The sequence below is a fragment of the Carassius gibelio genome, chromosome B23, assembly GCF_023724105.1.
Source record: "Carassius gibelio isolate Cgi1373 ecotype wild population from Czech Republic chromosome B23, carGib1.2-hapl.c, whole genome shotgun sequence".
NCBI classification, from domain to species: Eukaryota; Metazoa; Chordata; class Actinopteri; order Cypriniformes; family Cyprinidae; genus Carassius; species Carassius gibelio.
In genome coordinates, this window is record NC_068418.1 from 26,736,378 (window position 1) to 26,762,468 (window position 26,091).

General features: G+C 37.4%; 1 protein-coding gene and 1 long non-coding RNA gene across 2 annotated transcripts; one reads left to right on the forward strand and one right to left on the reverse strand.

Annotated features, from left to right (window-relative positions):
• Window positions 1–424: 424 nt before the first annotated feature.
• LOC128011423 (apolipoprotein L3-like) lies at window positions 425–4,323 on the reverse strand. The gene is made up of 5 exons (XM_052593790.1): window positions 4,133–4,323; window positions 3,466–3,939; window positions 3,347–3,373; window positions 3,173–3,271; window positions 425–2,665 (listed from the first exon to the last, which is right to left on the reverse strand). Exons 1-5 carry the CDS (start codon window positions 4,141–4,143, stop codon window positions 1,738–1,740), a joined length of 1,539 nt encoding a protein of 512 aa, XP_052449750.1. The 5' UTR covers window positions 4,144–4,323; the 3' UTR covers window positions 425–1,737.
• An 18,414-nt stretch (window positions 4,324–22,737) lies between these two features.
• On the forward strand, window positions 22,738–25,678 carry LOC128011439 (uncharacterized). The gene is made up of 3 exons (XR_008182557.1): window positions 22,738–22,990; window positions 24,790–24,893; window positions 25,532–25,678. It is a non-coding gene; the product is annotated as an uncharacterized LOC128011439 (long non-coding RNA).
• The last annotated feature ends 413 nt before the right edge of the window (window positions 25,679–26,091 follow it).

Sequence of the window (26,091 nt, forward strand, 5' to 3'; positions counted from 1 at the left end):
GTTTGATATGTTGAAGATGTACTTCATTTGGCAGCCTGCAGTTACTCTCCAAAGCATCAGATGGCGCTGCTGAGCTCTTGTTTTTGATCCAATGACACAGTTTTAATTGTACTATGTACATTTGTGTTTGTCAAAAACCAGAGGATGGGATGTACATTTTTAACTTAATTTGAAACATGGTGCATATTTTGTGATTGTTTCTTCTTCCCCTTCTTCTTCTTTTAAATGTATTCTGTGATCAAAATATGGAATTTTTGCACCAGGAAAATGTTTAAAGTGGAACAAGCATAATAATAAACAAATGAACAAATCATGCAATTGTACACACCACACTTTTTTTATTTTATTTGCAAAACTTGGTAAGAGTTCAGAGTCCAGTGGTTCAAACAGCAAACAGAATTTACTCTTGAATAAATTACAGGAATCAGAATCAGAATGAGCTTTATTGCATATATATTGCACAAGGAATCTGCTTGAGTGACAGAAGCTTCCCCAGTGCAGCAGAATGACAGCAACAGAACAAAAACACAAATAATAAAAGAATAAAAAATAGAACAAGTAAGGAATAACAATATACAAATTGACAATTGTATGGCAGGTATTATACAAAAGCCAGTTTTTATATGTACAGGTATATTATGTGCAGATTTGAAGTGTAGACTAAGTATGTGTGTTAGATAAATAAGTGTATGAGTGTAAAAATTGTGTTTGTGTGTTCCACAGTTATTATCAGCTGTTCATAAGATGGATTGCCTGAGGGAAGAAACTGGTCCTGTGTCTGGTCGTCCTAGTGCTCAGTGCTCTGTAGCGTCGACCAGATGGACACAGTTCAAAGAGGGAGTGTGCTGGATGTGAGGGGTCCAGAGTGATTTTGACAGCCCTTTTCCTCACTCTGGATAAGTACAGTTCTTGAATAGAAGGGAGGGTTGTACCGATGATTCGTCTTGTAATTCGTGATCCCCTTCAGACTTTTCCACAGTGATGCTGAGTCGCTGGAATTTTTCCAGAATAATTCCTCTTTGCCACTTTGATCTCTTTTTCCAGTGTGTATTTAGCCTGTTTATACAAGACATTGTCCCCCTTCACGTAAGTATCTTCTTTGGCCTGACGGAGCTGTCTGAGTTTTGAAGTGAACCACGGTTTGTCATTATTGTAAATTAGTTGAGTCTTTGTAGGAATACACATATCCTCACAGAAACTGATATATGATGTTACGGTCTCTGTGAGTTCATCCAGATCGGTTCAAAAACACTCCAATCAGTGAGGTCAAAACTTCATTAGTCCATCTTTTTACAGTCCTTAATACAGGTTTAGCTGATTGTAGTTTCTGCCTGTAGGACGGTAAAAGATGAACCAACAAGTGATCAGAGAGTCCTAAAGCTGCCATCAACATCGGCACCATCGTGTAGTTACCTTAAATGATCGGGAAGAGACATATTCAGACCATTTTTGCACTTTCTGTTTGAAATGTGCCTGAATTATTTTTCTAATTTCCACAGTCGAAAAAAATTAAGTAGCTTATTTATATTAATATAATGGACCCAATCATTTAAGATACCAATTCTGTTGCAACAAGAGCAAAAAACAACAACAACAACAACTGATGAGAGTTGAACAGTTGGTGGGTATTTTATATGCTATTTGTGCGGCAGCAGTGTGTCTTAAATACTCACAGCACCGTATAGATATAACATTTTCAAATCCATTACCATGCTAAAATCAAGTTGTCATGATGAACTAAGGAAGAAATGGTCTCTTCACTGTATCCCAGCTCTCACTGATCGTCTTTATTCCTGTGGATAAGGAATGGTGTATTTTCTCCCAGGCCTCCAGCTCAGATTCCCACAGAGTTGCCCTGGAGCGGATGAGCCTAGAGACCTCACTCTCACTCCCGTTTGCAAGACTTTTAATTCCATCATAAATCAAATAGCCATCCAGGCCAATAAAGAATGCATTAACGAAGCCAGATATACCTCTAACAACCTTTACAGTCGCCAATGTCTTGACGTTTGCCAGCTGCTCCGTCCTGGACAGGTATCTAGCCACCTGCGGTACATCACGAACCGTATTTAAATCCTGCATTACGATCTCGGTTGCTGCTGCAGTTGCTTTTTCCATTTTATGGACTCTTAAAGATGCAATTGCATCTGCCACATTCACAGGCTCTTTAACCCCTTCTCCAACACAGGTTAAAATGGTCTTAGCATCCACTGCTCTAGGCTTCACTAAAGGTCCTTCACTGTTGGCCGCTTCATTCAAACATTCTTCAATCTTTATCATATCATCCTTGTAACTCTTTAAATAACTTTGTGCATTGTGCTCCTGCCGACTGTTGACTTGTGTTTCAGTGACCTCTGTTACAATAGTATTGACTGCACTAATGCCCCCCAGACCGGCCCCAAATGCGGTGCAAACCAATGATGCTCCTGCAGTGAACGGGGCAAGAACGATCCCAATAATAGACAAGACACCCCCTGCAATCCCCACTGAACTACCAACCACAGTGGATATACTGGCCCCCTTCTTCATCGAGTCCAGTTTAACGGCCGTCTCCTCCAGATCTGACAGCAACTGTCTCATACTCGAGCGACGTTCACCGAACACAGCAATGAACTCCTGAGCATGTTCCTGAAAGAGGAACGCCAGCCGTGTGTCCTGGTTCATCCTGGACAAGGAGAAAGAAGACAGAGTCGGTCACGTGTCCCTGGAGAACAGACAGTCATCAGTAGCACAGCTATATTTAGACAACAAAACATTGTAGGAGTCAAAATGACCCATTTTTCTTTTATGCCAAAAATCATTAGAATATTAAGATCATGTTCCATGAAGATATTTTATAAGTTTCCTACCGTAAATACATCAGGACTTAGTTTTTGATTAGTAATATGCATTGCTAAAACTTCATCTGAACAACTTTAAAGATGATTTTCTCAATATTTAGATTTTTTTGCTCCCTCAGATTCCAGATTTTCTAATAGTTGTGTCTCAGACAAATATTGTCCTCCGAACAAACCAGACATCAATGGAAAGATCATTTATTCAGCTTTCAGGTGATGAAGTATCAATCTCAATAAAATCAACTGACCCTCATGACTGCTTCTGTGCTCCAGGGTCACGAATAGTTCACCTCTCGAAGCATTTGATTTAAAAATGTCTAATCTTGAGATCCCACCTGATTTCACACAACTGGTTCAGATGATGAAGCATTAGATTCATCTCGTCCTCGCTTGCGTCCAGAACGAGCAGCACTGAAGGTTGATCCGTCTTCAATCTGTAAAGAATATCAGAGTAATTACTGCTGTTTTTCATCTCAAACTCGAATAAGAAACATATATACTGCACTTACTTATACATGTCTGCACACTCGACTGAACTGTTGAGAAAACGTTTAGAAATGATTGTGTAGATCTAATTATGGTATTCAGTCAAATCTGAAGCTGCTTTGGCTATAAGAAACAGACTCACTTATGTTTTACTCTCCTACAAAGTTGCTCTGTTTTGAGGACGTAGTTTTGTAGCTGGAAGACCAGGACATTCACGTTCTCGATTAGAGGCCTGAAGAAGGTTTCTGCATCTCTTCTGAAGTGGATGAGGAGAGGAGCATCTATCCTGGCATCTGTGATGAGCGACTGCACTCTTTCAGGGCTCTTTCCCTGCAGCAGGAACACCTGTCCGCTGAAGACATGACTCGAGGTCAGTGAAAGCTTCTCCACTGCTTCCAGGAAAAACTCAAGTTTCTTCAGCCCCACTAATGTGTCTGTGAGGACAGCACCGAGGTCTTCCTCCTGATGATGATTTTCACTGATGTCTCTCAACTTCTCAAGCTCTGCCCGTCTCTCAGACGTCCAGCTCTGCTCTTGGTCACAGAAAACTCTTACGGTCTCGATGTAAGTGAGTGTGTTTTTGACATACTCTGTCAGTCGACTCTCTAACCGTGCCCTGTGCCACACAACAAAACAACAATGTGCTTTCTGTACATTCATACTGTAATCATTTCAACATGACATTCGTTTAGCACGTATTTTCACATTATTAATGAACTCATCTAGATATTGGAGACATCTTTTAATTACAATATTAAGCATGCTATTAATATTTAGTCTTCATGCAAGCCATGATATTGTTAACTCACCTGGTGTCCATGCCTTAGTTGGATCAAATCCGGATTGAGAAATCAGAAAGCATAGACAGTGAAAGCTAAATGGGAGTTTTATATTTATGATCTGGTGTTAATGCAGGACTTCCACCGCTGGGTTCACATCCATCTCTCTCTGTGCAGTGCTGGACATCACATAGAAATCAGTAGAGATACACGTGAACAGCACAACTGCAGTGTGATGTTAAAGAGTAAAAATAGACAGTCATGCAGTCTGGACATGAAACCAAAGACACGAGGATAGGGGCCGTCTACAAAATACAACACGACCAGAAAAGAGTTCAGTGGCTCTATCAACCGTATTTATATTGTTTTGGTTAAGGTCCATTTTTTTTAAATCATAATTCATTTTTTTAATGATTTTAGATGTGCTCTAATAGCTCGTATAAAGTATTGAACAGAGCATGTCTCGTAATGACAGTAACATGTAGAGCACATTAAACCAATCAGCAAGTGTGAGTTTTTTAAACCAGGGTAATAATCCGGATTGAGAAATCAGAAAGCATAGAATCTGAAAGCAAGAGGATCTAAATGAGTTTTATATTCATGATCTGTTATTAATGCAGGACTTCCACCGCTGGGTTAACATCACTCTCTCCCTGTAGGGTTAAAGAGTAAAAATAGACAGTCATGCAGTCTGGACATGAAACCAAAGACACAGAGATAGGGACCGTCTATTAAATACAACACGACCAGAAAAGAGTTCAGTGGCTCTCATATTGTTTTGGTTTTGGTTTAGCTCCAAGGACATTTTCTTTTTACATAATAACTTGTTTAAGTATTGAACAGAGCACGTCTCGTGATAACAGTAACATGTAGAGCACATTAAAACAATCTTTAAGCATCCCGATGGGGGTCTGTGAGTTGTGTGTGTTGTTATCGAAATGTTTGATTTTGATTGCATTAATCTCATGCAAGTATCTACCGTGATCAAGTTAGTATATTTAGTCCATAGGGACAGTGAGCTATTTTATGTAAATGTAAAGGTAAAGTCTTGGATTGCAAAAATGGGGTCTGGGAATGCTACATCTAAGATCGATCTTGATGATTTGGACAGTCCAGTTTACAATGACATGAAAAAGAAATATGGGAAATAATTATGGAAGTCATACACTGGGTTGAGAATCATGGTTTTCCAAAAAAAAAAAAAAAATACTTTTGGTGAAACAGCCCTTAACAAAATAAAAGAGAGCTTGGAAAATTGTGAAAAATTAATAGAATATAAAAAGTGAAAAAAACAAACAAAAAGACAAGTTTCAGAAACATAGGAGTTTTTATTTATTTATTTTTTAAATCACAGGCGTGACGCCCCAAAGGTTTGCATAGGATTAAAACATGTTTCGTCAAGAATTCAGCCCCATCATGCAAGAACTGGAGCATTCACTTATGCTCAAACCCTGAGCAACAGACTGGCACAAGATGAGACCACATTTCCCTACGGGCAACGCTCAAAGACTGGAATCACACTGACACCGAGGTATACTGAGGAAACACTGTCATCAGATCAAGACTTTCCAGTCCGAGTGAACACCACCAGAATCATGCGCACGAGGCAGAGGACAAAGACTCAGACTGATCCAGAGCCAAGGCCACACGGCACAAAAGGATACGCTACGAAGAAAGTATGTTTGCTTTAATACATGATCACACTGAAAGAGTAGAAAAAGACAAATCTTCTCTCATAGTCATCTGAATGATTTATCTTATAACCAAAAGCCACAGGTTAGATTATATGTTAAAGGAGTTGAAAGGGCTGGCAACTCAGGAATTAGAATTGATGAAATAGATCCAATTCCAAAATTAAGTGGAAAGTTTGTTTGGTTTATTTCTGCATCTTGTTAAACTGTCAGAAAAGTTCACTCTACCATTGAGATGTGAGGGCGAGAATGGCATGAACTAAGCATTGTTTTCTACTGTCAAAAAACTGCCTTCAAAATCTGTAAGAAAGAGATTTAGCTCAAACTGGAAAGTGGTCCAGTGCCAAATGCATCCTTTAGCCACAATCCAACAATCACAGTTGTGTATTTACCAGTGGAAACTGAAAGATGATGAATTATGTGAAAAGCTTGTCAAAGCTGCAAAAAGACAGAACTTCACCTAATTCTGGAATTCTGCCACTCTCTGATTATAATTCCTCAGCACGTATTTTTGGGGGAAAATATTAAATCTTTGAACAAAAATGGTTTCATGTACAGACACGATATACCTGAAATGGTTCATCTGGACAGAAAACAGATGCGCTGTTTCTGTTGATCTGAGAAATGAACAGCAAATGCTTTTTGATGTTGTTTGATTCTCTTCCACATGTTTCCACTCTTCCAATGACCATAGGGAAGACATTGGTTTATATGTAAAAATGTGTAATTTTCATGTGAAATGGTTGGAGGCAGCAGAGGATAATGTTGAATACAATCCAACACTGTCTGCATACAGAATGTGTTAGCATGGGCCTTCTGTTAGAGCTGTATGGCCTTCTGTTTGGGCTAAAATTTGACTTGGGGCTCGTTAAAAATTGTGAATGAGTTCAAATCATTTCAAAGTCTGATTACAGACCGTGTAAACCTCAATGTGCTCTAAAGAGAGAGGCTACTGAACATATAACACAAGTTTTTGGATCATTAAGAGCAGCATTTGTTAGTAATCGAGTATTCTACCAAAAATTCCATCGATTAATCGAGTAATCGGATAAAATGTGTTTTTGCTTATTAATAATAACTATGCAAGAGAAAGTAAGACTCCTGGGTCTCTTAAAATGAACAACTAAGTTTCCTTTTTTAGAAAATCTTTTTTATTTTTAAATGCATAGAATGCAATGCATAGATCAAAAATAAACATTTAATTATTATCCACTGTTTCTCTGTCTGTACTTGTACTGTTAACAATGACAATAAAGTTGACAGATGAATTAAGTGCATTTAAGTGCCATTCAGTTGAGGTTTTAAATAAAGCATTTTTTGAGATGCACATTAAACATTAAACACAAAACATTAATTTAATTTATATTTTAATTATTGAAAATTAAGCAAACTTAGCTTTTTGGTAAACAATGGGGATTTACTATTAAAAATAAAACATGGAAGAAATTTTGTGTGATTAAACCTTAAAAAAAACTTTGATTTTTTTTAGTAGTAGGCTATGTACATTCTGCTGAACAATAGAAATACATCTCTGGCAAATACTTGTCTAAAACAGGACTTTTATTTTGACGGGTTGACGTACCTTTACAGTTATGTGTATGTGATTTGACGCTAGTTTTACTCAAATCAAACGGTCAAATGCTCATGAAGTGACTGTCAGAGCAGTTCTGGAGATGCTGTTCATGTGTTCTCGTCTTATTTAGAGAGACAGCAGAAATGACCGCGAGCGTCACGTGCGCTTCAGTGTATGTTAATAAAGGAAGACACGCTTCTGCTCCATTCATTAACAGAGACAGCAGAACATGCAGGATTCATATTTAAATAGACTGTTCCGGCTTAATATTTACAGACATTAGTCCATCACGTGAGATCACAGTAAAAGAAATGGACACAGCGACCCCATTGGAACTCAATTGAGACAAATGAAGCCCAGTTTTAGCGTTTTTTAGCACTTCCGTTTCTGATGCGCAGACTCAAACGAAGCTTGACGACGTCAGCAACCTGTCTGACAGATGTAAATCTTCTAGTAGCTGTGCGTGCAAACTGCCATCGTTAATCTTGCAGAGACGGCGAGCTTGAGCGGGGAGTTCTTTGGCGTGAGTGAGCACGAGTAAGTATTCTGATTAATTATTTTATATAGTATTTTAAAATGTAACGCCAGTACGCCATATTAAGTTAATTGCTTGCGAGCTTCTCCACCTGTCTGTACGGTAATGCGACAGAGAGACGAGTGGTTATGACGCAATCGTTAGCCTATTTTTTACAAAAACTGTTTATACGGGGCCATAATGTAACATAGAAGGTAATGGAGCCCTTTATACATTGTCGTGTATCTTTAGAAATAAATAATGGACAAACAGAGTCTTTAAACGCCTCAGATGTAAAGTTATTCGCTGTCAAAGTGACGCCAAAATGAATGGGAGTCAATGGGAATGCTAACGCAAGTGAAGTTCTGCTAAAAGATGGCAGCCCCCACCCGACTTCAACTTCCGGTCGAGTTCCTTGCCCCTTGGTCAGCGACTACTGAGAGCAGCCCCCTTGAGGGGGATCCCGATAACAGTGTCATTACTGCATTGACGATTAAAGGGGCGCTCACACAGTGTCGTTGCATTTAATTCTTAACCAGTCGTTGTCTTGGGGCCCCAGGCCAACTCGGGGCCCCAAGCAATTGCTTGGTTTGCCTGCCTTGTCGCGACGGGCTTGCACACACACACACACAAACACACACCGGTCAGAGTTTGAGATCAGAATGATTTATTATGCGTTTTTTATCACACAAATAAATGATATTTTAAAGGATATTAAAATAGAAACTATTATTTTATATATTTTATTTGGATAAGTTTGAATTATTACTGATTTTTGACTGTAGCATCACTACCAATAGCCGCGTGTAGACAGCAGGTCTGGTTCTTCAAATCTGATTGGTTAATCACAATGTTGTTCCAGGGTCAACAACGATGTTGTCCCAAGAACATGTCTCACTTGGTAAAATCAGGTTCTGCATCAATCTTAATTATTTTTACTATAGTAGTAAAATGCATTTATTTTTTACATTCGTTAGTCAAAGTTTTCAGATTGGGACTTCGGAGCCTGTTCGCGACTCGGTTGATTCTGTTGATTCAGATCGACACTTCGGAGCCTGTTCGCGACTCGGTTGATTCTGTTGATTCAGATCGACACTTCGGAGCCTGTTCTCGACTCTGTTGATTCAGATCGGCACTTCGGAGTCTGTTCGCGACTCCGTTGATTCAGATCGGCACTTCGGAGCCTGTTCTCGACTCCGTTGATTCAGATCGGCACTTCGGAGTCTGTTCGCGACTCCGTTGATTCAGATCGGCACTTCGGAGTCTGTTCGCGACTCCGTTGATTCAGATCGGCACTTCGGAGTCTGTTCGCGACTCCGTTGATTCAGATCGGCACTACGGAGTCTGTTCTCGACTCCGTTGATTCAGATCGGCACTTCGGAGTCTGTTCGCGACTCCGTTGATTCAGATCGACACTTCGGAGCCTGTTCTCGACTCGACTGAGAAAGTTGAACAGAAATGATCATGAACTCTTAAAGATTATGATGAAAAGAAAAGGTACTATTGCATATAAAATTATATCCTCCTATATAAATTATATTCCTCCTCAGATGAGTATTGAACATGTTTATTATTGTGGGCCATTAGTGTGTGTGTAGGTGCTTCACACACACACACACACACACACACATACACACACACACGAACACGCACCGGTCAGAGTTTTAGATCAGAATGATTTATTATGTGTTTTTTTTATCACACAAATAAATGATATTTTAAAGGATATTAAAATAGAAAGCATTATTTTATACATTTTATTTTGATAAGTTTGAATTATTACAGATTTTTGACTGTAGCATCACTAAAAATAGCCGCGTGTCGACAGCAGGTGGCGCTGTTGCTCTATAATCCCCTGCAGAGACACTGAAATACAACCTTTTTTTTGTTTCAAACAGTTCATTGAACAATAATAAATGAAGTACCTGAAGCTGACAATGAAGTAAATGTATAATAATTAGCACAGATGATTAATTTAGCGCTGTGCGTGTGTGAGGGGCGGAGACGCGCCGCGGAGCGTCAGACGCGCGTGAGGACCAAACACAGCAGAACGGTAGGAAACTTCACTCCTCTTATTATTTCTCTTTTACTATAGCGATTTATTTTTACGTGATCTGAGTCTTTCATAGAGTTGTTTAAAAACGCAGTAACTTTGAAATCAGCTCTGAAAGTTCCTGTAAGTGTTTAATAACTAGTTATGATTTAATAACCTGTTGAATGAATTTGGTAAGAACGGTATTCTACATTTTTTTACATAGAGGTTATTAATATAGGCTGAAATATAGTGTTTTGTTTATAGTATAAAGGTGATCTTATGGTGCATTGTTCGTTAAAAGTTAGGCTGTTAATATAATATAGAGGAAGATCAATCTTAATTATTTGTATTATATTAAAATCCATTTATTTTTAACATTCGTTAGTCGAAGTTTTCAGATCAGGACCTCGGAGCCTGTTCGCGACTCCGTTGATTCAGTTCGGTACTTCGGAGCATGTTCGCTACTCCGTTGATTCAGATCGGCACTTCGGAGCTTGTTCGCGACTCCGTTGATTCAGATCGGCACTTCGGAGCCTGTTCGTGACTCCGTTGATTCAGATCGGCACTTCGGAGCATGTTCGCGACTCCGTTGATTCAGATCGGCACTTCGGAGCTTGTTCGCGACTTGGTTGATTCAGATCGGCACTTCGGAGCCTGTTCGCGACTCGGATGATTCAGATCGGCACTTCGGAGCCTGTTCGCGACTCCGTTGATTCAGATCGGCACTTCGGAGCTGGTTCTGACTCGGTTGATTCAGATCGGCACTTCGGAGCTTGTTCGTGACTCGGTTGATTCAGATCGGCACTTCGGAGCTTGTTCGCGACTCCGTTGATTCAGATCGGCACTTCGGAGCCTGTTCGCGACTCGGTTGATTCAGATCGGCACTTCGGAGCCTGTTCGCGACTCGGTTGATTCAGATCGGCACTTCGGAGCATGTTCGCGACTCGGTTGATTCAGATCGGCACTTCGGAGCATGTTCGCGACTCGGTTGATTCAGATCGGCACTTCGGAGCCTGTTTGTAATTTATTTTTATTCAGATCTGGACATCGGAGCAGGAAGTTTTTGTCAAACAGTTCATTGGTGATAAATGAATATTTGACCTGAGGCTTTTTTTTAACCTGTCGATGTGATTTTTAATTTATTTCAATGACTTTTGGAAGTCAATACTTCTTGTACCTCAGTTGCATGTGTTGTGTTTTCTGAATTGTGAATGGAGTAATCAACTGAGAAATCAAGTTGAACAGAAAGAAATGATCATGAACTCTTAAAGATGATGATGAAAAGAAAAGTTAATATTGCATATAAAATTATATCTAAGTATGAATTAACTTGCACAATACAGTAAATATTCTTACTCTACCCTAAATCAGTGAAAAAAATGTTTGGCTCAGTTTACAGAAAAGTGTAAGTTACACATCCTTTCATTATGATGCAACATTGTTTCCTCCTCATATGAGTATTTAAGATCTTTATTATTGTGGGGATTAGTGTGTAAGTGCTACACACACACACACACACACACACACGCAGGTCAGAGTTTGGGATCAGAATGATTTCTAATGTTTGTTTTTATAGGAGTTTCTTTTAATCATCAAAAATACAGGATTTAAAAGAAATATATTATTATGTAGTAAAAAAATATTTTTCTATTTTAAAATACATTAAAATCTATTTTATTTCTGTGATTTTCAGCATCATTACTCCATTACTGATTTATTATCAGAGTTGTGCTGCTGAACTGTGATACTTCTTTCAGGATTATTTGATGAATGTAATGTTAAAAAGAAGAGCATTTATTTAAAATAGAAGTATTTTCTAACAATAAACACTAGAGTTCAAAAGTTTATAACTTTTTTAGAATGTATTAAATTGATAAGAAGTGAATCAAAGATTAATATTGTAAGAAGAGATTTATATTTTGAATAAACGCTGATCTTTAAAAAAAAAAAAAAAGCATTGAAGAATCCTGAAAAAGGTATCGCAGATTCCAAAATAATATTTGGCATCACAACTATTATTAATTCTGATAATAAATCATCATATGTTAATGATTTCTGAAGATCATGTCACGCTGAAGACTGGAGGAATGATGACGAAAATACAGCTGCACATCACAGAAATAAATGATATTTTAAAGGATATTCAAATAGAAACTATTATTTTACATATTTTATTTTGATGAGTTTGAATTATTACTGATTTTTGACTGTAGCATCACTATCAATAGCCGCGTGTCGACAGCACTACTTTGTGTATTACCGAGTACAACCTTTTTTGTTTCAAACAGTTCATTGAACAATAATAAATGAAGTACCTGAAGCTGACAATGAAGTAAATTTATAATAATTAGCACAGATGATTAATTTAGCGCTGTTAACGCGCGTGTGAGGGGCGGAGACGCGCCGCGGAGCGTCAGACGCTCGTGAGGACCAAACACAGCAGAACGGTAGGAAACTTCACTCCTCTTATTATTTCTCTTTTACTATAGCGATTTATTTTTACGTGATCTGAGTCTTTCATAGAGTTGTTTAAAAACTCAGTAACTTTGAAATCAGCTCTGAAAGTTCCTGTAAGTGTTTAAAAACTAGTTATGATTTAATAACGTGTTGAATGAATTTGGTAAGAACAGTAGGCCTATTCTACATTTTTTTACATAGAGGTTATTAATTTAGGCTGAAATATAGTGTTTTGTTTATAGTATAAAGGTGATCTTATGGTGCATTGTTCGTTAAAAGTTAGGCTGTTAATATAATATAGAGGAAGATCAATCTTAATTATTTTTATTATATTAAAATCCATTTATTTTTAACATTCGTTAGTCGAAGTTTTCAGATCAGGACCTCGGAGCCTGTTCGCGACTCCGTTGATTCAGATCGGCACTTCGGAGCATGTTCGCGACTCCGTTGATTCAGATCGGCACTTCGGAGCATGTTCGCGACTCCGTTGATTCAGATCGGCACTTCGGAGCCTGTTCGCGACTCAGATGATTCAGATCGACACTTCGGAGCATGTTTGTAATTTTTTAAAATTCAGATCTGGACAACGGAGCAGGAAGTTTTTGTCAAACAGTTCATTGATAATAAATGAATGTTTGACCTGAGGCTTTTTTTTAACCTGTCGATGTGATTTTTTAAATTATTTCAATGACTTTTGGAAATCAAGCCTTCTTGTACCTCAGTTGCATGTGTTGTGTTTTATGAATTGTGGATTGATTAATCAACTGAGAAATCAAGTTGAACAGAAAGAAATGATCATGAACTCTTAAAGATGATGATGAAAAGAAATGGTAATATTGCATATAAATTGATATCTAAGTATGAACTAACTTGCGCAATACAGTAAATATTCTTACTCTACCCTAAATCAGTGAAAAAAATGTTTGGCTCAGTTTACAGAAAAGTGTAAGTTACACATCCTTTCATTATGATGCAACATTGTTTCCTCCTCAGATGAGTATTTAAGATCTTTATCATTGTGGGGATTAGTGTGTAAGTGCTACACACACACACACACACACAGGTCAGAGTTTGGGATCAGAATGATTTCTAATGTTTGTTTGTTTTTATAGGAGTTTCTTTTAATCATCAAAAATACAGGATTTAAAAAAATGTATTATTATGAAGTAAAAAAATATTTTTCTATTTTAAAATACATTAAAATCTATTTTATTTCTGTGATTTTCAGCATCATTACTCCATTACTGATTTATTATCAGAGTTGTGCTGCTGAACTGTGATACTTCTTTCAGGATTAGTTGATGAATGAAAAGTTAAAAAGAAGAGCATTTATTTAAAATAAAAGTATTTTCTAACAATAAACATTAGAGTTCAAAAGTTTATAACTTTTTTTAGAATGTATTAAATTGATAAGAAGTGAATCAAAGATTAATATTGTAAGAAGAGATTTATATATTGAATAAACGCTGATCTTTAAAAAAAAATGCATTGAAGAATCCTGAAAAAGGTATCGCAGATTCCAAAATAATATTTGGCATCACAACTATTATTAATTCTGATAATAAATCATCATATGTTAATGATTTCTGAAGATCATGTCACGCTGAAGACTGGAGGAATGATGACGAAAATACAGCTGCACATCACAGAAATAAATGATATTTTAAAGGATATTCAAATAGAAACTATTATTTTATATATTTTATTTTGATAAGTTTGAATTATTACTGATTTTTGACTGTAGCATCACTATCAATAGCCGCGTGTAGACAGCACTTGTATTGTCGAGTACAACCTTTTTTGTTTCAAACTGTTCATTGAACAATAATAAATAAAGTACCTGAAGCTGACAATGAAGTAAATTTATAATAATTAGCACAGATGATTAATTTAGCGCTGTGTGTGTGTGAGGGGCGGAGACACGCCGCGGAGCGTCAGACACGCGCGAGGACCAAACACAGCAGAACGGTAGGAAACTTCACTCCTCTTATTATTTATCTTTTACTATAGCGATTTATTTTTACGTGATCTGAGTCTTTCATAGAGTTGTTTAAAAACGCAGTAACTTTGAAATCAGCTCTGAAAGTTCCTGTAAGTGTTTAAAAACTAGTTATGATTTAATAACCTGTTGAATGAATTTGGTAAGAACGGTATTCTACATTTTTTTACATAGAGGTTATTAATATAGGCTGAAATATAGTGTTTTGTTTATAGTATAAAGGTGATCTTATGGTGCATTGTTCGTTAAAAGTTAGGCTGTTAATATAATATAGAGGAAGATCAATCTTATTTATTTGTATTATATTAAAATCCATTTATTTTTAACATTGGTTAGTCGAAGTTTTCAGATCAGGACCTCGGAGCCTGTTCGCGACTCCGTTGATTCAGATCGGCACTTCGGAGCCTGTTCGCGACTCCGTTGATTCAGATCGGCACTTCGGAGCTTGTTCGCGACTCGGTTGATTCAGATCGGCACTTCGGAGCATGTTCGCGACTCCATTAAATCAGATCGGCACTTCGGAGCCTGTTCGCGACTCCGTTGATTCAGATCGGCACTTCGGAGCTTGTTCGCGACTCGGTTGATTCAGATCGGCACTTCGGAGCCTGTTCGCGACTCCGTTGATTCAGATCGGCACTTCGGAGCTTGTTCGAGACTTGGTTGATTCAGATCGGCACTTCGGAGCCTGTTCGCGACTCCGTTGATTCAGATCGGCACTTCGGAGCCTGTTTGTAATTTTTTTTAATTCAGATCTGGACATCGGAGCAGGAAGTTTTTGTCAAACAGTTCATTGGTGATAAATGAATATTTGACCTGAGGCTTTTTTTAACCTGTCGATTTGATTTTCAAATTCTTTCAATGACTTTTGGAAGTCAATACTTCTTGTACCTCAGTTGCATGTGTTGTGTTTTATGAATTGTGGATCGAGTAATCAACTGAGAAATCAAGTTGAACAGAAAGAACTGATCATGAACTCTTAAAGATGACGATGAAAAGAAAAGTTAATATTGCATATAAAATGATATCTAAGTATGAACTAACTTGCGCAATACAGTAAATATTCTTACTCTACCCTGAATCAGTGAAAAAAATGTTTGGCTCAGTTTACAGAAAAGTGTACGTTACACATCCTTTCATTATGATGCAACATTGTTTCCTCCTCAGATGAGTATTTAAGATCTTTATCATTGTTGGGATTAGTGTGTAAGTGCTACACACACACACACACACACACACACACACACACACACACACACACACACAGGTCAGAGTTTGGGATCAGAATGATTTGTAATGTTTGTTTGTTTTTACAGGAGTTTCTTTTAATCATCAAAAATACAGGATTTTTAAAAAATATATTATTATGAAGTAAAAAAATATTTTTCTATTTTAATATACATTAAAATCTATTTTATTTCTGTGATTTTCAGCATCATTACTCCATTACTGATTTATTATCAGAGTTGTGCTGCTGAACTGTGATACTTCTTTCAGGATTAGTTGATGAATGAAACGTTAAAAAGAACAGCATTTATTTAAAATAAAAGTATTTTCTAACAATAAACACTAGAGTTCAAAAGTTTATAACTTTTTTTAGAATGTATTAAATTGATAATAAGTGAATCAAAGATTAATATTGTAAGAAGAGATTTATATATTGAATAAACGCTGATCTTTAAAAAAAAATGCATTGAAGAATCCTGAAAAAGGTATCGCAGATTCCAAAATAATATTTGGCATCACAACTATTATTAATTCTGATAATAAATCATCATATGTTAATGATTTCTGAAGATCATGTCACGCTGAAGACTGGAGGAATGATGACGAAAATACAGCTGCACATCACAGAAATAAATGATATTTTAAAGGATATTCAAATAGAAACTATTATTTTATATATTTTATTTTGATAAGTTTGAATTATTACTGATTTTTGACTGTAGCATCACTATCAATAGCCGCGTGTAGACAGCACTTGTATTGTCGAGTACAACCTTTTTTGTTTCAAACTGTTCATTGAACAATAATAAATAAAGTACCTGAAGCTGACAATGAAGTAAATTTATAATAATTAGCACAGATGATTAATTTAGCGCTGTTAACGCGCGTGTGAGGGGCGGAGACGCGCCGCGGAGCGTCAGACGCTCGTGAGGACCAAACACAGCAGAACGGTAGGAAACTTCATTCCTCTTTTTATTTCTCTTTTACTATAGCGATTTATTTTTACGTGATCTGAGTCTTTCATAGAGTTGTTATAAAACGCAGTAACTTTGAAATCAGATCTGAAAGTTCCTGTAAGTGTTTAAAAACTAGTTATGATTTAATAACGTGTTGAATGAATTTGGTAAGAACGGTATTCTACATTTTTTTTACAGAGAGGTTATTAATATAGGCTGAAAAATAGTGTTTTGTTTATAGTATAAAGGTGATCTTATGGTGCATTGTTTGTTAAAAGTTAGGCTGTTAATATAATATAGAGGAAGATCAATCTTAATTATTTTTATTATATTAAAATCCATTTATTTTTAACATTTGTTAGTCGAAGTTTTCAGATCAGGACCTCGGAGCCTGTTCGCGACTCCGTTGATTCAGATCGGCACTTCGGAGCCTGTTCGCGACTCCGTTGATTCAGATCGGCACTTCGGAGCTTGTTCGCGACTCGGTTGATTCAGATCGGCAGTTCGGAGCCTGTTCGCGACTCGGTTGATTCAGATCGGCACTTCGGAGCTTGTTCGCGACTCGGTTGATTCAGATCGACACTTCGGAGCATGTTCGCGACTCGGTTGATTCAGATCGGCACTTCGGAGCCTGTTCGCGACTCCTTTGATTCAGATCGGCACTTCGGAGCTTGTTCGCGACTCGGTTGATTCAGATCGGCAGTTCGGAGCCTGTTCGCGACTCGGTTGATTCAGATCGGCACTTCGGAGCTTGTTCGCGACTCGGTTGATTCAGATCGACACTTCGGAGCATGTTCGCGACTCGGTTGATTCAGATCGGCACTTCGGAGCCTGTTCGCGACTCGGTTGATTCAGATCGGCACTTCGGAGCTTGTTCGCGACTCGGTTGATTCAGATCGGCAGTTCGGAGCCTGTTCGCGACTCGGTTGATTCAGATCGGCACTTCGGAGCTTGTTCGCGACTCGGTTGATTCAGATCGGCAGTTCGGAGCCTGTTCGCGACTCGGTTGATTCAGATCGACACTTCGGAGCATGTTCGCGACTCGGTTGATTCAGATCGGCACTTCGGAGCTTGTTCGCGACTCGGTTGATTGAGATCGGCACTTCGGAGCCTGTTAGCGACTCCGTTGATTCAGATCGGCACTTCGGAGCCTGTTTGTAATTTTTTTAAATTCAGATCTGGACATCGGAGCAAGAAGTTTTTGTCAAACAGTTCATTGGTGATAAATGAATATTTGACCTGAGGCTTTTTTTAACCTGTCGATTTGATTTTCAAATTCTTTCAATGACTTTTGGAAGTCAATACTTCTTGTACCTCAGTTGCATGTGTTGTGTTTTATGAATTGTGGATCGAGTAATCAACTGAGAAATCAAGTTGAACAGAAAGAACTGATCATGAACTCTTAAAGATGACGATGAAAAGAAAAGTTAATATTGCATATAAAATTATATCTAAGTATGAACTAACTTGCGCAATACAGTTAATATTCTTACTCTACCCTAAATCAGTGAAAAAAATGTTTGGCTCAGTTTACAGAAAAGTGTACGTTACACATCCTTTCATTATGATGCAACATTGTTTCCTCCTCAGATGAGTATTTAAGATCTTTATCATTGTTGGGATTAGTGTGTAAGTGCTACACACACACACACACACACACACACACACACAGGTCAGAGTTTGGGATCAGAATGATTTGTAATGTTTGTTTGTTTTTACAGGAGTTTCTTTTAATCATCAAAAATACAGGATTTTTAAAAAATATATTATTATGAAGTAAAAAAATATTTTTCTATTTTAATATACATTAAAATCTATTTTATTTCTGTGATTTTCAGCATCATTACTCCATTACTGATTTATTATCAGAGTTGTGCTGCTGAACTGTGATACTTCTTTCAGGATTAGTTGATGAATGAAATGTTAAAAAGAAGAGCATTTATTTAAAATAAAAGTATTTTCTAACAATAAACACTAGAGTTCAAAAGTTTATAACTTTTTTTAGAATGTATTAAATTGATAAGAAGTGAATCAAAGATTAATATTGTAAGAAGAGATTTATATATTGAATAAACGCTGATCTTTAAAAAAAAATGCATTGAAGAATCCTGAAAAAGGTATCGCAGATTCCAAAATAATATTTGGCATCACAACTATTATTAATTCTGATAATAAATCATCATATGTTAATGATTTCTGAAGATCATGTCACGCTGAAGACTGGAGGAATGATGACGAAAATACAGCTGCACATCACAGAAATAAATGATATTTTAAAGCATATTCAAATAGAAACTATTATTTTATATATTTTATTTTGATAAGTTTGAATTATTACTGATTTTTGACTGTAGCATCACTATGGAGTGAGTTTTGGTTCTTTATTACATGCGAGAAAATAAAAGATCTGAGAGAAAAAAAAAAGTTTGAGAGAAAAAGTTATCACACTGATAGCAAAAAAACATTTCATGAGAGAAAAAAGAATATTCGAGAGAAAAGGTTTTCATGCCAATAGCAAAAAATAATAATATTTGAGACTAAAAAAAAGTTTTGAGAGAAAGTATTTTCTCATAGAACATAAAAAAATATACATTTGAAATTTTTTACATTATTTCTGAGAAAAAAAATCTCTCTCAAAATACTTATATTTTTTGCTATCAGTGTGAAAATATTTTCTCTAAAAAAAAAAAGTGTTTCTCTCGAAACGCTTTTCTTTGCTCTTGATGCAATTTCTTGCTCTCGTGTCAGGATTTTGCTTTCACTGTGAGAATTGTGTCATGGGCGGGGCCACGTTCCTATTGGCCAGTCGGGTGAGCATCGTCTTGTCTTGGGAGTCGAACTGAATCATTACACCATTGTTCGGTTCACCTGCATAGATGCCGCCTCTGCCTTATGGCTAGTTAATTTGAGCACGGACATATGACACTCCAATGTTTGGGTAAGATGATGACACACAGCTGGCTGAGCAAGTTCAGTATCACTGAAGATTAAACATTAAAAAATAGCACTCATATTCATGAATGAATCTGTATTATATTATTTGCTTGCTAATCGCTAGTAAAGCTAACCAGCCATCATGCTAGGTAAACTTGCAAACTCACCTGGTCTATACTATGTTTAAATCAAATGCCAAATTAATGTTTTGATTTAGATAGTTTCACACCTTATTTAGTGAGTAGTGAGTGAGCAGTGATTGATATACCGTTTGAAAGTGTCCCACCTAGTTTTGTTTAAAATAGTCTTTGTATGGTTGTTGCACTACATGTTTAGCTACACTGCAAGTATAGCTCACAAACTCAGCTACACGGGGCTTATTCTAAATATTTTTTACCATCTAGCCGAGGTCTAGAGCAGACAAGGTAAATTGCAGGTCTAGAACTAACTCTTACATTAGCAACCCACAAATATGTTTGTGCCTGTACTGTCATGGTAATTATTTTTTCTTTTAAATCTTTCAAACGGTTTATAAATCACTGTCTAACGTTAGCTAGTAGTAGGGTTGCCACCTTCCATGCATACTAACGTTAGTTGAAAGTTGTGCGGGAGGTTGTAAGAACAAGCAGTTACTCTTCAGGTGCTTTGAGGCTAGCAAGTGCAAAGGTAGAAACTAGCTCACTACTCACTAAATAAGGCGTGAAACTATCTAAATCAAAACATTAATTTGGCATTTGATTTAAACATAGTATAAACCAGGTGAGTTTGCAAGTTTACCTAGCATGATGGCTGGTTAGCTTTACTAGCGATTAGCAAGCAAATAATATAATACACATTTATTCATGAATATGAGTGCTATTTTTTTAATGTTTAATCTTCAGTGATACTGAACTTGCTCAGCCAGCTGTGTGTCATCATCTTACCCAAACATTGGAGTGTCATATGTCCGTGCTCAACTTAACTAGCCATAAGGCAGATACGGCATCTATGCAGGTGAACCGAACAATGGTGTAATGATTCAGTTCGACTCCCAAGACAAGACGATGCTCACCCGACTGGCCAATAGGAACGTGGCCCCGCCCATGACACAATTCTCACAGTGAAAGCAAAATCCTGACACAAGAGCAAGAAATTGCATCAAGAGCAAAGAAAAGCGTTTCGAGAAAAACACTTTTTTTATTTTGAGAAAATATTTTCACACTGATAGCAAAAAATATATATTTGAGTTTTTTTCAAAGTATTTTGAGAGAGATTTTTTTTCTCATAAATAATTTTAAAAATTTCAAATGTATATTTTTTTTATGTTCTATGAGAAAATACTTTCTCTCAAAACTTTTTTTAGTCTCAAATATTATTATTTTTTGCTATTGGCATGAAAACTTTTTCTCTCAAATATTATTTTTTCCCTCATGAAATGTTTTTTTGCTATCAGTGTGATAACTTTTTCTCTCAAACTTAGTTTTTTCTCTCAGATCTTTTATTTTCTCGCATGCAATAAAGACACATTTCTAACTCCATACATCACTATCAATAGCCGCGTGTAGACAGCACTTGTATTGTCGAGTACAACCTTTTTTGTTTCAAACTGTTCATTGAACAATAATAAATAAAGTACCTGAAGCTGACAATGAAGTAAATTTATAATAATTAGCACAGATGATTAATTTAGCGCTGTGCGTGTGTGAGGGGCGGAGACACGCCGCGGAGCGTCAGACACGCGCGAGGACCAAACACAGCAGAACGGTAGGAAACTTCACTCCTCTTATTATTTATCTTTTACTATAGCGATTTATTTTTACGTGATCTGAGTCTTTCATAGAGTTGTTTAAAAACGCAGTAACTTTGAAATCAGATCTGAAAGTTCCTGTAAGTGTTTAAAAACTAGTTATGATTTAATAACCTGTTGAATGAATTTGGTAAGAACGGTATTCTACATTTTTTTACATAGAGGTTATTAATATAGGCTGAAATATAGTGTTTTGTTTATAGTATAAAGGTGATCTTATGGTGCATTGTTCGTTAAAAGTTAGGCTGTTAATATAATATAGAGGAAGATCAATCTTATTTATTTGTATTATATTAAAATCCATTTATTTTTAACATTGGTTAGTCGAAGTTTTCAGATCAGGACCTCGGAGCCTGTTCGCGACTCCGTTGATTCAGATCGGCACTTCGGAGCATGTTCGCGACTCCGTTGATGCAGATCGGCACTTCGGAGCATGTTCGCGTCTCCGTTGATTCAGATCGGCACTTCGGAGCATGTTCGCGTCTCCGTTGATTCAGATCGGCACATCGGAGCATGTTCGCGACTCCGTTGATTCAGATCGGCACTTCGGAGCCTGTTCGCGACTCCATTAAATCAGATCGGCACTTCGGAGCCTGTTCGCGACTCCGATGATTCAGATCGGCATTTCGGAGCATGTTCGCGTCTCCGTTGATTCAGATCGGCACTTCGGAGCATGTTCGCGACTCCGTTGATTCAGATCGGCACTTCGGAGCCTGTTCGCGACTCCATTAAATCAGATCGGCACTTCGGAGCCTGTTCGCGACTCCATTAAATCAGATCGGCACTTCGGAGCCTGTTCGCGACTCCGATGATTCAGATCGGCACTTCGGAGCTTGTTCGCGACTCCGTTGATTCAGATCGGCACTTCGGAGCCTGTTCGCGACTCGGTTGATTCAGATCGGCACTTCGGAGCCTGTTCGCGACTCGGTTGATTCAGATCGGCACTTCGGAGCCTGTTTGTAATTTTTTTTAATTCAGATCTGGACATCGGAGCAGGAAGTTTTTGTCAAACAGTTCATTGGTGATAAATGAATATTTGACCTGAGGCTTTTTTTTTTTACCTGTCGATGTGATTTTTAATTTATTTCAATGACTTTTGGAAGTCAATACTTCTTGTACCTCAGTTGCATGTGTTGTGTTTTATGAATTGTGGATGGAGTAATCAACTGAGAAATCAAGTTGAACAGAAAGAAATGATCATGAACTCTTAAAGATGATGATGAAAAGAAAAGTTAATATTGCATATAAAATTATATCTAAGTATGAGTTAACTTGCACAATACAGTAAATATTCTTACTCTACCCTAAATCAGTGAAAAAAATGTTTGGCTCAGTTTACAGAAAAGTGTAAGTTACACATCCTTTCATTATGATGCAACATTGTTTCCTCCTCATATGAGTATTTAAGATCTTTATTATTGTGGGGATTAGTGTGTAAGTGCTACACACACACACACACACACCACCCGATTCGAACGTTATCACTCGATTGAATGGGGCGTTATCAGCGGTTATCAGCCCATAGGTATGGGCCAGGAGGGGCCTCCTGTGCCTACTAGTAGGCTCAGAAGGCCGTGATCATCCATCCAAATGGTTGATCACCCACAAATATAGAAGAGAAGACTCCAGATCCAATCCCAGAATTCCTGCTCACCGGTAATCGGAAGTCTACTGGACGAACGCGGCAACGTTGCGATATTTCCTGCTTAATATTTTCAGGTAAGACTATTAAAATTATAAAACTGAGCATTTAAACTGTAATGGAAAACAATACATACACTCGTATTGCGTGTCATGATTGTTGACATGAGATAACAGTATTGCGATGTGTCTGCAAACGTTATCGCTAGACCATATTACGTTATTAGCCTGTCGTTACGTTAACGTTGCATGCTTTATGTGAGCATTAACGTTGCTGTATTTACGTCTGAAGCTAATGGGGGAATTTAGTTTCTAGTTAAACGCAAAGTTAAACTGTAAACATTTAAAAACTTTTTACACTCTTACAGGCTTATTGCATATTGTGTATGCTCGATAACGCCTCACTGAAGCCAGATCATAGGTCTAATGTAACCCATATTGACTTGAGAGAAATATTAAACACAAGACGTTTACAGCTGTTTGGAAACCTTGGGATCTTGACTAGAGTGTAAAATAAAGTTCTGTGGGTTTGGATATATATATATATATATCTGTCTATCTGTCTGTCTGTCTCTCTCTTTCTCTTTATACTGGCTAGCTAGCTGTGTATATATTTATATAATATATATATATATATATATATATATATATATATATATTTAGCTATCTGTCTGTCTATCTATCTATCTATCTATCTATCTATCTATCTTGAACTTGACAAATAAAACCCAAAGGTCTGTCTGTCTGCCTGCCTGTGTTACATTAATGTCTCTTTACCTAACTTTTTTGTCTCCCTTTACAGCATACATTTCCAGCTGGTTGCAAGGACTTCTGTGGCAAGTTTGTTTTATTACTTCCATGCTCTATGTCTTTGTTGAACTATCCAAAATTTGGTTTTGGGCTGTTTAGAATTTATTGTTCACAAATCTGTCTTGTGCAAGTTTCTCTCTGTCTGTGTTTTAGGTTGAAGATGGCCGAGAGAGGTAAGCCTTACAGTTACTAATCTAGAAGCATCAGGCAAGAGTGTCTGAGAACGATGGTGTGATCTGCAACACTGTCTTTTTTTATTACTGACTATCTATTTCTTTCTTTGTTGTTATTCAAAAAGAGAGAACTCCCATTAATGGGAATCAAAAGGAAACCCTGAAATCATTTTTTAAGGATGTAATGACACGAGTTGTTTCAGAATTAATACCAAGAGCTGCATCAGCTACTGGTTTGGACACCGGTGTCGTAGAAATAAGGTTTACTTTTGTGCCACACTAACAAACATCATGTCAAATAAATAAATCATTCTGCTGCACTGCTTGTATAAATGATGTGTTTTGTTAACATTCGGTTTAATTGGTGTAATAACCTTTCGCAATTTTTTTGTTTTTCAGAACTGGATAGGTAATTACAAAAGATCACAAATGACTAATGCTTCGTCTGAGCCCCGGCCATCAAAGGCCAAAGTTCACATTAGAGAGCTGTCGCCTTACAATCTTTTTTGTAGGGATATATTCAAAAACAAATGTGAGAAACAAAATTTAAAGACTTTTTATTTTTTTTATACTAAATTGTTTCTTTCAATACATGGTGGCCTTTTTGACATAAGGTTTATGAGGGTCATGAAACATCATGAAACAGATTTTTCATGATAGTATTTGGGAAGTACTTCACTCACACAAACTGCATTCATCAGTTTAAGAATGCTGAGTGTATTGAAAAGAATCATCAGGTCATCTACTTTACATGTTATCTTGTTTTTACAGAGTTGTTACAGATAAATGGTTTTCACAACCCAAGTACTGATTGTCGTTGTATGAATTTACTTTAAAAAGGAGATGCTGACTCTAATGCGTTAAGTTTTCTGTGCATCTATTTTTTTTCCTCAGGCACAATGAATGATATTAAGGGCAGGTAAGATGCAAAGCAAAAATACATTCAAGCGGCAGCAGCACTGAGGGCACATGGGTGGGCGCAGGACCTAAACCCTGAGGTGAGGGATGCCCGAATTACAATGGACTTAAAGAAGCTGAAGTTAGAGGTTTGGAAACAGGATTCATTTGCTAAGCATTAGTGGTATTCTTAAAGTATTAGATGGAAGGATGATCAACAGCAATTGTGGTGTGAGCAAAACATTGTGTTAGACAACTGGATTGTTTATCTCTAGTTTTTATCATAATTTCAAATTAGTTCGTTACAAAAAAATATTCCAGCTGATTTTTGTTTACGAGGCTATCAACATCAAATATTCTCACATTGAAGAAATTGTCAAAGACTCATACCACCATCTCAAACTGGAAGCAGCTGAAGAACAAAGTGGTCACGAGATTTCTTAAATTAAAATTTAGTTACCCCTCTGTCTCAGGTTTGATTTACATCCATTTCTGAAACGAAAAACCCAGAGTTTTCCTAAAGCCGCTTTCTGAAATGGAACCCATGAAAACCTGCTTTTATCTTATGATTTATTATCAGCGAGATCTGAGATCAATTGATGTGCAATACCCACATATTCCTTTGGCAACAGTTAACAATGAACAAGCTGCCTTTGAGATGTTGCTTTAAATATAGTGATGAGTATGATTTAAACTAACTCGCTTGACTTTCAAAATATTTGTGTTTTTCCTTTGGTAGATGGAGGCAATTTGTGCTGTGTCTGCTGCGTCCATTTTGATGATAAGAAGAAGAATGCAAGAAAGAAGTGGCGCTCATGGTCTCAGTGCACAGTGTGCCAATCATGGTCACACACAGCATGTGGCTTTAAAAAGAACATGTGCCTTCACTGCCAATGTGAAGACACCATGCAAACCTTGATCTTTTTTTGGGGAAGTCGTGGCCTAATGGTTAGAGAGTCGGACTCCCAATCGAAGGGTTGTGAGTTCTAGTCTCGGGCCGGACGGAATTGTGGGTGGGGGGAGTGCATGAACAGCTCTCTCTCCACCTTCAATACCACGACTTAGGTGCCCTTGAGCAAGGCATCGAACCCCCAACTGCTCCCCGGGCGCCGCAGCATAAATGGCTGCCCACTGCTCCGGGTGTGTGCTCACAGTGTGTGTGTGTGTGTGTGTTCACTGCTCTGTGTGTGTGCATTTCGGATGGGTTAAATGCAGAGCACAAATTCTGAGTATGGGTCACCATACTTGGCTGAATGTCACTTTCACTTCACTCACTTAAACACCCTGAAGATGTATCTT

Coding starts and splice junctions, on each gene's coding strand:
- LOC128011423 (XM_052593790.1), bottom strand. Junction 3,272..3,346: donor GAGTGTGCAGACATGTATAA/GTAAGTGCAGTA, acceptor TATTCTTTACAG/ATTGAAGACGGATCAACCTT. Junction 2,666..3,172: donor AACCAGTTGTGTGAAATCAG/GTGGGATCTCAA, acceptor CTCCTTGTCCAG/GATGAACCAGGACACACGGC.